This window comes from Episyrphus balteatus, chromosome X (assembly GCF_945859705.1).
Source record: "Episyrphus balteatus chromosome X, idEpiBalt1.1, whole genome shotgun sequence".
In the NCBI taxonomy this organism is placed as follows: Eukaryota; Metazoa; Arthropoda; class Insecta; order Diptera; family Syrphidae; genus Episyrphus; species Episyrphus balteatus.
Genome location: NC_079138.1, coordinates 7,753,367 through 7,771,068, shown reverse-complemented (window position 1 = coordinate 7,771,068; position 17,702 = coordinate 7,753,367). Strand labels below are relative to the sequence as shown.

Below are 17,702 nucleotides of genomic sequence, written 5' to 3'. Positions count from 1 at the left end.
CTTAAGGGGGGAAATCCCTCCAGAAGACACCTTTTTCACTATTTTTTTATGAAAAACTGAAAGCACTTATTGAAATTTGGAAAAAGACAAGATATTACTGACATTATCAAGTGTTGAAAAAAAAAATTTTGAAATGAAAAAATAACAAAATGGCGGCTCTGGAGCCTTTCAAAGTTGACGCCTCTAGTTTGCGCCCCTTAAGCCTTGTACGCAGATCGATATAAATTTTAGCTCCAATACAGAACCATCTCAAAAATTTAGCCGAGCTAAGATATATTTAAGAATTGCAGCAGAATTATGTGCGCAGATTCAGTTAGAAAATCGCAAATTCGTTACATTTTAGTGGACGAAAAATAAGTCAAGAACAACGGATATAAAAAATGTCAGACTTTATTTATTTAAATAATTTTTATTTTTTTTTTTTCAACTTTTTTTAATTGGAATACCTACATTTTATCCTAACATAATATGAAGCATTCTTTAATAGATTTAACTATTGGTATTTTTATAAGCTTGTAGTTTGATTTTATAATTTTAAAATAAAAATATCCCATCGTTGAAGAAAAATTTGTCGATTTCACTTAACTAAAAATTGGGATTTTTTATTGTATTTTATTGAAAAATTCTTTTATGCGGTTTTCAATTTGATTTTGAAAAAGTTTTGAAAAATGAAGGATTAACGAAAATAATGGAAGAAATAGATCTGTATCTGGCGGAATAATGTAGTAGAAAATATATTCATAATGGTTGGTTTTGTTAATAACAAAAGCATTTGAAAGAAACACTTTGCTTTTTTTCAATTTATAAAAAAAATTTTAATGCCAAACTCCAAATTCATAAGTGTGTGTGCAAGTCCGTGTGCAAATAGATGTACATCTGACTAAAAATGTGGAGTAAATGCGGAGGACCTTGTAGTACTATACCTAATACCTCGGAGTTTTATTTTTTTTTTAATTTTTTGTGGCGTAAAAGAACACAAGACCTTCAAAAGTGCAAAAATAAGTACTAAAAGGTTACTCTCCTTGGAATGAAGGAAAACGACATAAAAAAGAACGTAATTAATGAATTTTTTGACGCTATTAAACAGGTCAACTAAGTTTTTTCTTTGTAAAAATATTATAAGAAAATTTTGTACATACCGATATACAGGAGTTGGATTTGCATAAGCAACACAGGGAATGACCACAGGATCTCCAAGTCTGACTGTCATAACCACTAGTTTCTCATTAATTATTGGTGGAACAAGTTCTCGCATTTCTTAAAAGAAAGGAGGATAAAATTGCTTTATTAAGAAATATAAAAGGAAATAAAATGTTTTTTTTTTTTTTTGAAAATTAAATAAGGTACATTTTAATTATGATAAATGTTTTGATAATATATAAAATTCTAATTGCTTACCTGTTAACTGTATTTTTCCCACATTGCTGCTAACTACAGCTTCCTGCGTTAATTGATGGTGGGTTCTGCATCGATATATTCGAAGTGCATCTAGTCGTGTCACATTCAAAACTAAAAGTTCTCCTGTCGGAAGCATGTGACTTTTTCCATCTTGAATAACATTTTTGAAAGAAAAAACGCATTCAATCATAAATTTAGAAAAAAAATTATACCTATTTAATATAAATAATTTTTTAATTTTTTTTTTATTTAAAAAGTATTTTTTTATGAACAGAAAGCCGACAAGGTAAATGATTCGAAAATTTCTACGAAACATTCAAGTTCATCTGGATATTTTTAATTCGTACCTATGTTTGTATAATTATACTTGCGAACATACCTACATTTATAAGACTTACCTCCCTCTAAAGAGGGATATATGTTAAAGTTGGGCTCTTGCAACCATGATGTCACTGTCACATATTCTTTCACGAATGAGGGTATGTTACATTTAATGAGGACATTGCTGCCAATAAATCCACCTGGGTTTTGTACTTCTGGTTCATATCGTTGGTTGACCACTGGTAAATACAGAGATAAAAATAAAAAATCCATGAGACAAAAATTAAACAATGGTGGTTTTAAGGCTGTTATAGGAAGGTATATGTAAATTTAAGGGCGGTCTTTAACTTTCAAATCTTTTAGACCGTGTGTGAATTGCGTTAAAATGTTGGTTTAAAATTTGACGTTTGGTTAAATTTTGACACTTTAAAATAGGTTACAATTTATCGAGCTGTGAAGCAGGTTAAAATGGGTTAAAATCTGACGACTCGCAGGAAAACAATACAATATGTAAGTTTGAGTAAGAAATTAATATAAAAAATTTTAAACTGAATTTATTGTTTTTTTTTTTTTCTTTTCAAAATGATGTTCAGTGTTATCATACTGAATAAACCAACCATATTGTTGTATAAAAAAATTAAATTATCACTTTAAAATCGAGAAAAACAAAGTTTTTTTTTTGTTATTTTAAGAGACTTTTTATTTAATTTATTTTTTTTTTTTTTTAGATTGGTTTTGTACGAGGAATTATTGTACATGGAAAAAGAAGTTTATACTTTGTTGAGGAAATTTTCTTAATTCATGAGGGAAATTGTTTAAATCTTCGCAGAAAAGTTGGTTAAAAAATCCCTTTTATCGCAATTCACACAGCAAATGGCTAAATTTGATCCTATTTCAAACGAAACGTCAAATTTTATTCGTGTTAGAAACATTAACCCAAATTTTAACGCAATTAACACGTGGCCTTAATATATACTTTAATGTAAAACTTTGTTTCACATACGAACAATTGAATTATTACTATCACTAACATATCCCCCGCCTAAACTAAACTTAGATATCCCTCCTCCCTTCAGTAAGTTTTTTTTTGTTCTCATCATATTTCAAGCATATACTTTCTAGCCTTCTTCTGTTGCACCTTATGTGAATCATCTTGCACCCATATAGCAAAGTACAATGGTTCTAACAGTGAATCGGAAGAATTATATTTTTTTGCAGCATCCTTTTCTTTTGATATAAGATCCTCCTAAATGCAAATATATGAATGAAACATATATCTTTGTTGTCTTCTTTTCACTTCATTGCAATGGCATCAGCATTACACACAAACCTATTCCTATTCTAGTACTACAAGAATATTATGTTCTCATAGATGTACGAGAGAGTACAAGTATACTTATACATTTCGTCTGCAATCGTTTTGTGTTTCATTGATTTCTTTTCATAAACAAAACAAAAAAAAAAATCATAAAACGTAATTAAAACGCCACATTACCACATCACAAACACTAAGATGACGATCCTGAGATGAGAAAGACCTTTTTATGAAGACTTCACAAATCACAATGGATGTTGTATATACTTACTTACTGAGATTGAAAGAAGGAAGTAAAAGAATATGAATATTTTTGTATGGAAATTTCTTCCAATTTTTTAAAGTAAATTTACACTCACCAAATGGTTCATTTAGTTAAATTCGGGGTCGAAGAGCAGTATAAACTTATAACTCCATCTTGTTGAACAATAGGGAAAAGTGATAAGAAGACTTTAACTTGTGCCAAAAATTGGGTTTGGAGTAAATTTTCGAAAATGTAGTTTTTTCGCTAGTAAATTTTTGAAAATCCGAAAAAAAATTGTAATTTTCGTGCCTTCGAAGATTTCTCTTCAACAAGCACTTCTTTTATCTCTTCTAACACACTAGAATATACACATCTTACTTCAATTAATTTTTCTATTTCTGAGGCTGCTATACGTGAAAATATTTTAAAACTAGATGAATGTCTTAGTCCTGGTCTAGATGGTATACCATCATTTATGTTAAAAAAATGTGTGCCTTATATTTCTTATCCATTGTTTATTCTTTTCAACGAGTCTTTAAAATGTTGTAAATTCCCAACTATTTGGAAATATTCTTATCTAGTACCAGTTCATAAAAAAGGCCCTATGAACTTAATAACAAATTATCGTCCTATAGCGAAACTTTCAGCTATTCCTAAACTGTTCGAGTCTCTTGTCTGTGAAATAATGTCTTTTAATTGTTCGTCTGTTATATGTGAAAATCAAAATGGTTTCGTGAAGAAAAAATCAACGGTTACTAATTTAGTTATCTACTTTTTGGATGGATTCATTCGAAAATCATTCCCAAGTAGATTGCATCTTCACAGATTTTAGCAAAGCATTTGATAAATTAAGTCATAAAATACTTCTGAGTAAATTAAATAAAATTGGACTCAATGATCATTTTGTTGTGTGGATTTCGTCTTACCTTAAAGATAGATATTATAGTGTTATGTTTAGAAGAAACCGTTCTTGTCAATTTAAAGTTAATTCTGGTGTTCCTCAAGGGAGTCACCTTGGCCCTTTGTTGTTCATTTTATTTATAAATGATCTTCCATCTGTATTGAAACATTCAATGACATTAATCTATGCTGATGATGTAAAAATATTTAGAAAAATTAATTCCATTACGGACTGTGAACAACTACAAAATGATCTAAATACATTTTGGGAATGGTGCAACAACAATCGTTTAATTTTAAATATAGACAAGTGTAAGACAATGAGTTTTACACGCAAACGCAATTTAATTAATTATGACTATCGTTTAAATTCAACGCGTTTACATCGTGAATCTAGTTTTTCTGATCTCGGAATCGTATTAGACTCAAAATTAACATTTATTGACCACTTTAATTATATTATAAAGAAAGCTAATAAAATGCTTGGCTTTGTGAAAAGGTTTTCCCGTGATTTCCATGATCCTTATATAATTAAAATCCTTTATGTTTCTCTTGTCAGACCAATTCTTGAATACGGGTGCGTTATATGGGCGCCATACTATTCTATAGACATAAATAGAATTGAAAGTATACAGCGTAAATTTTTAAGATTTTCTCTTCGCTTTTTGCCATGGACTGACAGGGTTATTTTGCCTCCATACACTTCAAGACTTCAATTGTTAAACTTGCCATCTCTTTCTGGTCACAGAGAGTACTTGCAGTTCTGCTTCATAACAGGTGTTATAAATGGATCTATTTCATGTCCATCAATTCTCGATCGAATATGTTTCAATGTGAGTCAGACTAACTTAAGAAGGAATTTACCACTTCGAACTATTTTCAGCAGATCAAACTACGGCGCGAATAGTCCTCTTAATCAGTTAATTAAAATTTTTAATAAAGTCTTTATTCTCATTGGTTCTACAAATGATAACTGTAAATCTGAAAGCTTTAGATGTAAATTTTTTGCTCTGAGTAGTTAAAATTTTGTTGTATTTAAGTTTAGTTTTAAGTATTTTTTTTGTAATTTGTAACGTTAGTATTTAACGTATTAAATAAACAACAACAAGAGGGCTCCTTAATGCTTAGACCTGTTCACTTTGAACCAAAACATGTTCCGAGACCTTGGGTCTCGAATGTTAAAAAAATTAAAATTTCGATTGGATTTTGGGCACTTTGTTGTTTTTGTTCAAAATAATGCTTCTATAATTTACTGAACTAAGGGAAGGATAGAGAAAACAAAAGTTGGGCTATCCTGGGCTAACATTGGTGCACCACAATGAAATACCAACAATTTTTACACTTAATACAAAAAAAAATTATTTTTTGTTATTTTAAAGGTGAAAAAAATTATTCCCTTATAATTTTGAGAACTTAGGGTGGGCTAAGGAAACAAATCTTAGGCTATGCTGGAATAACCTTAGGAAATCGAACCAGGCAGGTTTTTTTCATACAGAATAACGACCCGTTGCCTTTCAAATCATATAATTTAATTAAAGGTTTTGATTTTAGAAATTAAATATATTAGGCCTTGCACTTAGGTCATATAGATATATTTCTAATAATAACACTGGCCAACAATTTTCAACTTTTTAAAATTTCCCAGAAAAATTTATATCAATTTTATTAGATTTGGGTTCAGTAAGCTCAAAAATAATATTGGTTTCTTTCTAGCAGCTCTAGTTTGAAATATTAAATTTTTCATATTTGGGGGAATATCATACTAATTTTTAATTTTTCCTTATTTTGAGCGTTTATTAAAATTTTCCAGAAAAAATTATATTAAACTTTTTGTATTTGGGGTCAGTAAACCTAAAAATCACATTCATTTATTTCTATTTGAAATATTTTAGTTTTTCACATTTTGGGGGTATTTTAATATCATTTTTAAAGTTATGCTTATTTTAACTGTTGTTTAAATTTTCCAGAAAATTGTTTATCGAACCTAATGCATTTAGAATCACTAAGCCTATAAATTACACTGGTTGCTTTTTAGGAGCTCTATTTTGTAGATATTTTCATTTCACATTTTGGGGATAATTTCATAGTATATTTTTTAGATTTTATTATAACAAGTGTTTTTAAAGTTTTGATGGAAAAATTTATTTCGAATGTAATGTATTTCGGTTCAGTAAGTAAAATAAAAATACAAAAAAAAATGTTTAAATTAAAAAAAAATTACAAAAAAAAAATTGTATGAATTTGTATGCCTTTTCATGTATGAATAACTTAAAAACTAGAGCTTCTACTAAAAAATGTTGTTTTCGGAATCAGCAACCTAAATTTATTAAGAATTGGTAAACAACGGTCTGGAAAATAAATTTGGAACCAAAGAGCACTATAAGGTTATAACTCCATCTTGGTGTATAATAGATAAATTTGTTTAGAAGGCTAGATCTTTCATTAGAGTTTATCTTAATGGCGACCACAAGTGCGACCGCTTTTATCACTAAACTGTAAATAACCCATATAATATTTTTTTATTTTCAAAAATGAAAGGTACATGAATCAAAATTACCATAGAAAGAAGCTAATAACTCACCAGCCTTGACGACAACATCCCTTGAAACAATTGTTCCAACAGAATTACTTGCGACACATCTATACACTGACCAATGAACATCTTGTCTGAACTCTTCTGCCTCGAACTGCGGAAAATAAAGCGAACCATTTGCTAGTATGTGCCGAACCTGAAAATTAAAAAAAAAGTACAAATATTTAATATCCAAGAAAAACGTAGGATCTTCTACATTATTCGTACTTATATCAAGTTAAAATCGCCAGTTACTTTAAATATTAATAAATTCCCTTTTTTCAGGTACCACTAAAATGTGGATGTAAACTCTGAGTAAACGTGGTAAAGTGATAAATGTGTAAAAAATTTGTATGGGTCTGACAGCTATTTACTATTTTACCTGGTACACAGAGAGTTTACACCGTTACATGAATACCCCTATTATTTTGTTTCAAGAGTTCACCACTTTGCCATCAGTTGTCTTACCTTAGATACTGACGTGATGGGATTATTGTCTTTGTCCAGCCATTCTACATTTGGTTCAGGGTTGCCATGAGCAGTACAATCAACCAGTGTTCCCGCCGTACTTGTGAACTCTACGCGGTGTGGCGGTTCACTAGAAAAATTTGGCCCTTGGGTATCAAAAAATCCAGAAGCATTTACTACAGAAAAAAAAAAATGAAATAATTGAGCAAAAGTCCATTCGATTCGATTTTAGTAAGATAAGTTTAAAAAGTATCAAATTTTTAAATAAAAAATAAAATTTTTTTTGTGAATAAACCAAATTTAATATTTGTTTTAATCCAAAAACAAAATTATTTGTTTGAAGAATTTTGTTAATTCATTTACCTATATTCGGGCAGACAAAAAAAAAAACACAAAAATAAACTTTTTTATCAAAATCGTTGTCATCGAGCCATAAACCCTCCACTATTTTAAAATCACTGTTTAAATCATTCTGGCAATACCACGCCACAAAGAATAAGAACAAAGTAAAATGTCAAAAAGTTCTAGAATTTTTCCGCGGGGTTAACCTAACCTAAAAAAAAATGCAATTGTAATTTGATAAAAAAAGTCTTTTGAGATTGGCCGCAGAAAAGATTTAACAAAAAGCTAAAGTTTTCTTACCTTTGTAAGTTCTCATTAATTATAATTTCTTTAATATTTTATTTATAATTATAATTTTTTAGAAAATAAAATCATCTAAATAATTTGGATTTTGTTTCGGAAAGAATTTGTTTTATTCTTGAAAGTCTGCGCGCCGACATAATTTTATTTTAAAGTTGGTGTTAACTGGAATTGCACCACGAAGACTTCAATTATGTCAACCGACATGGTACACAGTTGTGCTTCAACGGAGTGTGATTTGCCCGATGATGATGAGATGGTTTCGTGTGAAACATGCCGAAGGTGGTGGCATTACAAGTGTGCTGATTTTAACCCTACTTTATTTGACACTGCTACTCCTTGGTTTTGTCGTAGAGATGATTGCGATGAAATTGGAAGTCAAATTAAGGAACAGGTTACACACACTGCAGGTGCCACGGCAAGTAGCACTCAAAATGATGTTTTAGCTGCTGTGGATGGATTGATTGAGGCGGCTAGAGTGGCACAAACGATCGTTGACACGAGAGACAAGGAAATCGCGTCTCTGAAAGCAGAAATGGACACGCTGAAAGCGCAGTTGGTTGCAACATCGTCAGTTACAAGGCAAGAAGCGAGTTCTGTTCATTCAGCAGATTTAAAAAAGATTGCTAGTGAGAGGCTGGAAGCGATTCGACAAATTGATTGCAGACACAAGCAAATGGTTGGTCCTGCTGCTGCTCACTCAACACCTCTGTCGGGGCAAAAAGACTGCAATGTTAAATTGCAAGATGCGTCACAAGACAGTTCGTGCCATCAGTCAGATATGGCAAATTTATTGACGATCTTGAATCGCAGTCAGGTCCAGGAGTTGCCCACTTTTTCGGGGCATGATAATAAAGAATGGCCGTATTTTGAATCGGTGTTCATGTCAACAACGGTTGAAGGCAGATACAGTTCCAAAGAAAATGTTTCTCGTCTAAGAAAGGCACTAAAAGGCGAAGCTTATAATCTGGTGAGCGATCGTCTGAGGTATTCGACTGATGCAAACGCTGTGATGGACTCATTACGTGCGATTTATGGTAGGGCAGATGTTTTAGTGCACAGTCTCACTACGAATCTTCTTAAGTTGCCGTCGTTGAGCTCACCGAGTGATACAAAACTGCGTCAGTGGGCTGTGGTGCTGAATGGGTTTGTTGCGGACATCAAGTCAATGAATTTAAGTAAGGAACTAGACAACAACTATATCCTGACAGATCTAGCAAGTAGGTTGTCTCCCGGCCAATACCACGACTGGCAAAAACGAAAATCAAAGAAGACGCACCCGAATTTAGAAGATTTTGCTGTTTTTCTTACTGAGAAACTATACGACCTGCCACCAGATTTATCTAAAGCAACAAAGCAGTTTTCGTCAGACAAAGCAAGCGGCTCCAGTTCATCACGAAAGGTTTTGACTCACCAACCAGTTATACAGAGTGAAGAGAAATGTGTCAAATGTGAAAGAGCCAAACACACCTTAAGTGAATGTGAAGAATTTAAAGCTTTGTCTTTGGACGAAAGGTTCACATTTGCTAAGAGCAAAGCTATTTGCTTTAGGTGCTTAAAGTCATCACCACATAGATGGAAAGACTGTTCACAAAAGAAATTGTGTGGTGTCGAAGGCTGCTCGAAAAATCATCATCCGTTACTTCATCCGTCAACAACGAAGTCAACTTTGAATTTATCGGCTCATCCTTTCGTTCCACCGTCGCAAATTCATTCGTCGCATCTTGAACCTAAAGCACCAGTTATGTTCAAAGTTGTTCCCGTTCGTTTATTTGGGAACAATAACAAGTCTTTAGACACATTTGCATTTTTGGACGATGGCTCATCCATTACGATGGTGGAAAAAGATGTTTTCGATTTTCTGGACTTGAGAGGTGAACCAGAGCAGCTTACACTCCAGTGGACAAAAGGCGTTTCCAGAACTGAGGACTCTTTGCGTACAAATTTACATGTTTCTGGCATAAATAAACGTAAACGACATATGCTAAGGGACATTTATACAGTGAAGAATCTGGAACTGCCACACCAGAGTGTTAACGTCACCACTTTAAAGCAAAAGTTCTTGCATCTAAGAGACTTGCCGTTGCCGGATTTAAATGATGCAAGGCCGAAAATATTACTGGGGTTAGATCAAGCCAAGCTTCTTGTGGGTAGCCGTCAGCGATCTGGTAAAGATGATGAACCACATGCGATGAAGACACTCCTAGGTTGGACCGTCTTTGGTACAACAAAGACGGAAACCAGCGTATCCTGTGTTAGTTCTCCACAAATAGCTTCGTTTTCCTACTTTCATGGGATCAGCAAGGAAGATGAAGAACTTCATGATCTAGTGAAACGTCATTTCTCAACCGAGGAATTTGGGGTTCGGCCTCCTAGCGGAAAATTTGTTAGCCAACTTGATGCTCGGGCTCTAGAAGTGATGAAGCGCACCTTGCGCTATGTTGACGACCACTACGAGATTGGTTTACTTTGGGCTTCCGATGACGTCGAGCTTCCTGATAGCTACCCCATGGCTGAGAAAAGACTTATTAATTTTGAGAAGTCTTTGTTGAAAAAACCTGAGCTGTTGACGTGGATGAATCAATACATGCGAGAATTAATATCCAAAGGTTACGCTAGGATTGCAACAGAGGAAGAACTGTGTCAAGAACATCCGAGAGTTTGGTATACACCTACATTTATGGTTGTGAACCAGAATAAACATCCACCGAAGCCAAGAGTTGTGGCTGATGTTGCTGCCAAGGTGAATGGAGTTTCATTGAACTCGCATTTATTGAAGGGTCCAGACAACTTGGTACCTCTTCATGCTGGGCTGTTCAAATTTCGTGAAAGAAAAGTTGCTGTAAATGCAGACGTTCGAGAAATGTTCCATCGCATTAAAATTTGTGAAGCGGACCAGCATTGCCAGAGGTTTCTTTGGAGAGATGGCGATGTTTCTAGAAGGCCAGCTGTCTACATTATGCAGGTCATGATGTTTGGACCTTCCTGCTCTCCCACATCTGCACAATTTGTGAAAAATCATCATGCGAACCTCTATAAGCAGCAGTGTCCGGAAGCAGTAGATGGGCTAGTCAACCGAACGTATGTTGACGACTACTTTAATAGTCACGACACGGTTGAGGAAGCTGTTGCTGTTAGCAAGGATGCCATTGAAATCTGTAAGGCAATGAATTTCGAGCTGGTGGGATTTCAATCGAACAGTCGTGCATTTTTGGACCAGATTCCTGAATCGAATATCAAAGCAAGCCTGGTCAGCATCGATCCCAATGAGTCCGAGAGTTATGTCACAAAGATTTTGGGTATGTTATGGCAACCTTCATCTGATCATCTGATTTATAAGCTCTACGATGAAGAATTTTTAAAGAAGATGTCGGAATCAAAAGCTGATATAACCAAACGAGAAATATTACGAACGATTATGAGAGTTTTTGACCCCCTTGGTCTTATTTCTTGTTTCATCATCAGAGGGCGATTTATTTTGCAAGAGATCTGGCGCGAAGGCTTCAATTGGGATGAGGAGATATCCTGTGTTTTGAGAGAGCAGTGGCTGAATTACATGAGAATCTTGAGGCAAATAGAGGAAATCAAGATTCCTCGTTCGTATACGACATTTACCCCGGGTCACTCAAGAATCAGTTTGGTCGTTTTTGTGGATGCTTCGGAGAAGGCATTTGCTGCTGTTTCCTATTGGCGCTTCGAGCAGAGTGGAGCAGTCGAAGTGGCAATCGCCATGGCTAAGGCGAAGGTTGCTCCTGTTAAGAGACTGTCAGTGCCTCGTTTAGAGTTGCAGGCAGCTGTGCTAGGCGTGCGGGTTGCGGAAACCGTGAGAAATTCTCACTCAATTCGAGCTGATGACATAATGTTTATGTCCGATTCTAAGACGGTGCTTTCATGGATTAGTTCTTCCACCTTTAAATTCCCAAGTTTCGTTGCTGTTCGTGTTGGGGAGATTTTGGAAACTACTAATCCGCATCAGTGGTGGTTCGTGAGATCTGCAGATAATGTTGCGGATGATGGAACCAGATGGTGTGAGAATGCAGAAAGCTCTAATAACTCGAGATGGTTTGCAGGACCTGAATTTTTGAAGCTTCCCCAAGTTGATTGGCCAGTTACGCCAGGGAAAGTTATTGCTGAGGCGAATAAGGTAAGCGCAATTGCTTTATCTAAATTCCCAGTAAATTTGCATAAACATCCACCAATATCATTCAAAATATATGATGAGTTGAAACCAAGGTTTCGAGCAAGATGGTTTTCGGCAGTCAGAGTAGTGGCACTATTACTTCGTTTTAAAGACTTGTTGAGTAAGAAGGGCATTGAAACAGAGCCTTTCGCAACACCGTCAGAAATTTTAAGAGCTCAGGACTGGGTGTTTCGAAAAATCCAACAAGAGGTCTTTTCGGATGAAATTTCTTGCTTGCAATCTAATCGAGGTTTAGGACCCACAAGTTCTTTATTGAATCTGTCTCCGTTTATTGATGAAGAGGGTACTATGCGACTAGGCTCAAGAATACAGAAAGCAAATATTTCATACGCATCACGGAATCCTGCCATACTGCCAAAATACCATCCGCTAGTTGAGTTATTAGTTCAACACCACCATGAAGCTAACAATCACGTTGCAACGGCAACAACGATCTCAGACATCAGGGAAAGAGCTTGGATTATAAGCATTCGTTCGACCGTGGCACGAGTCCAATCAAAGTGTTTTATGTGCAAAAGACTCAAGGCAAAGGCAGTAACACCATTTATGGGTCAGTTGCCTGAAGGTCGGTTAGCCTTTCAGTTGAGACCTTTTACCCATGTGGGGGTAGACTGTTTCGGTCCCATGCATGTCAAATATGGACGAGGCACAGTAAAACGATATGGGATGATTTTTACCTGTTTGAGTTTCCGTGCCGTTCACATTGAGGTGCTCAATGATCTCACCATGGACCAGTGTTATATGGCTGTTCGTCGATTTCTCATCATTCGTGTGGTCACCAAATTCATCTATAGCGACAATGGTCTCAACTTTGTCGGAACAAAGAACCGCTTAGATAAAGATGTGAAGGAGATGGAGGCTGCTCTCGGTGAGTACTGCGCCAAGTACGAGGGCATACTCTGGCGTTTCATACCTGCATACTCACCGTGGATGGGTGGAGCATGGGAGCGCCTTATTAAATCTATCAAATCCAGCATAGAAATTACCTTAAAGGGAGTGACACCTCGAGAAGATGTTCTTTTGAACGCGCTATATGAGGCACAGGGGCAGATCAACAGGAGGCCGCTAACTCATATACCCGTCGACCCGGAGGACCCTCGACCACTTACTCCAAATTCCATACTTTTTGGCGATGCCGATCGGGATTTAACCGCACCTGGAGTGTTTTCTGGCAACGATCAATGGAGTAGGCTGTATAGCCGTCGAGCGCAACACCTTATGAGAGAGTTAACAAGGCGTTGGTACACAGAGTATCTTCCTGAGCTGACGAGACGATCAAAATGGTACACAAAAACAAAGCCAGTAGAGATTGGGAGCATTGTTCTTGTTATTGAGCCGGGAGAAGTTCGATCTGCTTGGAGGCTTGGCAGAGTGACAAACGTTTTCCCAGGCCCTGATGGAGTTGTGCGGGTAGCTGATGTTCGTCTGGCAAATGGGAACATTTTAGTGAAGAGGTCGGTTGGGAGGCTCGCTGTCTTGGATCTGGAGTCTTCAGATATAGCTTCAGACGGGCCCCGGGATGTCATCGAGCCATAAACCCTCCACTATTTTAAAATCACTGTTTAAATCATTCTGGCAATACCACGCCACAAAGAATAAGAACAAAGTAAAATGTCAAAAAGTTCTAGAATTTTTCCGCGGGGTTAACCTAACCTAAAAAAAAATGCAATTGTAATTTGATAAAAAAAGTCTTTTGAGATTGGCCGCAGAAAAGATTTAACAAAAAGCTAAAGTTTTCTTACCTTTGTAAGTTCTCATTAATTATAATTTCTTTAATATTTTATTTATAATTATAATTTTTTAGAAAATAAAATCATCTAAATAATTTGGATTTTGTTTTGGAAAGAATTTGTTTTATTCTTGAAAGTCTGCGCGCCGACAATCGTTCTTAAGCATTTAGTAAAAAGTATTGAAAATACTTTGACTTTTTATAATAATTTATGTATTCCTATTAGATAGGCTAATAACCAGTTTTCAGATTATCACACACAACGCCTCCTGACACACACTTCATCTCACTTGATTAATACACTCAGTTTTTTTCAAATATTTAGAAAATTTGGAATAACTTTTTATCTTTTTTTGTAGACGTTTGCTAAGGACATTAAAATTGATTATGAACATAAGCTAAATATTATACATTTCTGTGACCACATTTTTAATTCAATGGGAGAACGTTTAGAATATCAAAGACCTTATCATAAAACATTACCAAAAAAAAGCCATAATTTGGCTCAAAAAGTTATTAACTAAGGAAAAAAGGATAAATTTCGATTCTGGAATAAAATCGTAAAATAAAAAAAAAGTCATTGTTATATAAAGTGAACCGGAGTGTATCTACCTAGTTTTATCCTCCAATTAATCGCTAGGTGGATGTGTTAAGAATACGAGTACGAGTATGGTGTGGAAGTGCATCTTGCGTTAAGGACGATGAAGAGAAGAGATTCAAAGACGGGATCGTTTAAAAGTAAAAATTTCCGTAAGAATAGGGGGAAATTTAAAAATGAAAACCCTTCAATCTATTAAAAATTAAAGCATTCTCCAACAACATCATCAGCATCACCGACATCGTCAGTTTTTTTTTTTTTTTTTTGTTCTTTATCTGCATATATCTATATATTTATGTAGATTTTTCATGTTTGGTTTGATGGAATCCATGATAAAAGTATCCTTACAAGTATGCCATCGTCTCCTCTATGTACCGGCATCAAGCATCCGATTCAGTATCCAGCCCGAGAGCAGAGCATATCATAAAATGCTGCTGTCAGTGGCAGCGTGTTTCTCCCCCACCCCACCCCACTTCTATTCTGGTCCTGGTGAAATTGTGGCTGCAACAACGACGACGATGACGATGACGACGTTTTACTTTGTTCACCCCTTTTTTCATACTCTTGTATATATATGATGTGAGTATAAAGGGAGACGTGAGTCAAGTGGTTGGCGGGCGATTTGCCACCAGTTTTGAGATAAGTACAATCCACTCACTCAATCGGGATGTATGTAACGTGTTCCTATCGGATAGCGTAATTACATCGTGTTTTTTCTATCCTATGAGAGTTTCTCTATACACAAGACTGCGCTTCTCACAACTCACAGCTAGGCCAAGCTCCCAGTTTCCCAGACTGGGTGCTTGTTTATGGAGCCTATGGTTTTGCGCGAGCGACACGAGAACATGATTTCTTTCACATTTTCAAAAAACCGACTACTTAGATGATATCTACATGTCTTATGTCAATATTAGCACGATTATTATAGTGCTCCGCACATATGCAATAAGTGGAAGAATTCGTACAACTTACTTCGTATATATACTTAGCTACAGCAAACCTCCTTTTTATAATGGTGGATCTAACCGAACAGGGTGTCATACATCCACCCACTAATCCTGGGCCCATCTACGATTTTTTTCTTAATTTATGTACCTATTCGGTTTCGCTTTATTTTTTTGGGGTAACAAACTAAACTGCATCAGAAGAGTAGAAACTAGTACGATCGACTTCTGATGTTTTTTATTTTGGAATGAATATGTTGATAATTTGGAATTTTCAATATTTGAAAACTCCAATAAGCTAATCCAAAAAAATTGTGGTTGTATATTTTACTTATTCCTAAAATGGTTTACTTGCAACATCAAAAATTTATACGATAACGATATCTTTTTGCTAGCCGTTTGAAAGTAAATGGAGAAACATGGAGCTTCCCATATCCTTTGGTTGCAAAACGGAGTTAAATACTTTGGTTAGGAATAAAGTTTCGCAAAGTTCTCAGGCAGTGTACAGCGTACACCCTGTGTATGAATTTTTCCTCTCTTCTTTTTTTTTTTTCTTTTTCCTGTTCCGTTTCTTTTCGGATGAAATGAATTTCTTTCTTTGCAATTCGACATAAAAAAAAATATGCAATCCTCCAAAGGATGTTCCCTTGTCGGTAACGGTACGGTACGGTACGGTACGGAGGAAACATGATTTCGAGATAATATATAGACGACAAATGGTTGAAAGGACGACAGTGATGCTGATGAAGAACGAGGAAGAAGAAAACCAAGACGTTCACCGTTAACACACACACTTCTTCGCACACATGTTCTGGTCCCTGGCTCCTGCTAAATTTCCTTTCCACCAACTCACAAAATGTACGGAGGATATGTGTACTCTGCATAAAATGTAAACGCCAACCATAGAAGAAGAAAAGCGAGATTAAAATATTGATAGCAGCCGCCCACAAGTGCTCTTGTACATAATTTATGTATTAGCGAGTGTCGTGTGTTTCGTAAAGTCTCCTTTCCGTACCGTAATATTTAGACTTTTAAGGTTTTTTATGTTTTTTTTTTTTCTTATATGCGAAAATGAGTTATTTTTGAAAGAGGAAGGAGAGACAAACGAACGAATAAGTGACAACGATGATAATGATTTTATCTTTTAGAGTTCAACCATCGGAGTGGTTTAAGTGTCGTGTGTGTGCGGTGGTGTTAAAAAAGTGGTAATGTTATCTAGATTTTAAGATTTGTTCTTCTCAAATTATTTTTATCGTTATCTTTATTGGTATAATTAGAAGATATCTTTCATCTCTTTGCTTTTCAGACTCATTTGAATAGAGATGTGTGAATATTTGCTAGATAATCCACACTTCAAATTCTATGTGAAGTGTGTGTTATTTTATTCACATGGGGGATGAATTTGAATTTGCCAGGCTCTAGTGGCTTTCAACTCGATGGGTCAACCGAAAACAACAGAATTGCTAACTATTATTTACTATACAAAATCATGAGAAACATCGACGATGGAAGCTAACATTTCGGCGTATGGAAGCTGGGCAAAATGGAGGAAATCGATAAATAAATATAAAAAATAAAATAAAAAAATTTTGTTTATATGTAGCTTTGCAGTTTTTTAAAGCGCTGTATATTTTCTATACTTCGTTTTGAATCGTGCTTCAAATTCGAAAGTGCGTCCACTTACTCTACTGCTGAGAAATTTAAAGCACCAGGAGATGACCTGGTTGGGAGTATGTATGTACCAACTCATCTGACGAATATGATTTGAAAGTATTTCCGCAGAATGCGGAATCTCAGCGTTGTTTGCCCGATCCTTCAGAAAGGAAACCCTCAGAACTGCGCCAATTACAGAGGAATCAGTCTCTTAAACGTCGCCTGCTATAGGATAATATCTGCAGTGGTATGCGAACGTCTGAAGCTCTTCGTCAATAACATGAGATAATCTAAAGTTATTGCAGTTTAAATTATTTTACTTTTCTTTTTATTTTGTGCTTCAAATCACTTTAAAATTGATAAAATCACTAACTGATAAAATTATTGTGTTTCATTATTTATATATAATTTATTTTTGTGTTTCAAATCACTTTAAAATTGTGAAAACATTTTAAATTTTTATGAATTTTGGAAAAAAAAGTAGGTATTTTGTGTTACAAATCCCGTCAAAATTGTTACTTATTTTTTTAACTTACTGTTAATTTTATCTATTCAATAAGTTATTTTTATTCTACTGAATTTTGTTTGTCATAAATTATTCAAATATTTTCAATATATTTTTCTTTTCATTATTATAAAATGTCATTTCAGGCAGACGGCAGAATTGCCACGTCCTTATTCTTAAGAGTAAATATTGAAAACATTAGTATATGAAAT

The 17,702-nt window shown here is 34.9% G+C and overlaps 1 protein-coding gene across 1 annotated transcript in view; it reads right to left on the bottom strand.

The window, feature by feature from the left end:
• LOC129920710 (cell adhesion molecule Dscam2-like) overlaps positions 1 to 17,702 on the bottom strand; it is a 135,722-nt gene that overhangs the window by 86,191 nt on the left and 31,829 nt on the right. The window contains 5 exon segments of the mRNA XM_056002248.1: positions 1,140 to 1,257; positions 1,399 to 1,548; positions 1,797 to 1,958; positions 6,760 to 6,907; positions 7,219 to 7,394. Of these exon segments, the coding sequence (XP_055858223.1) occupies positions 1,140 to 1,257; positions 1,399 to 1,548; positions 1,797 to 1,958; positions 6,760 to 6,907; positions 7,219 to 7,394 (754 nt within the window).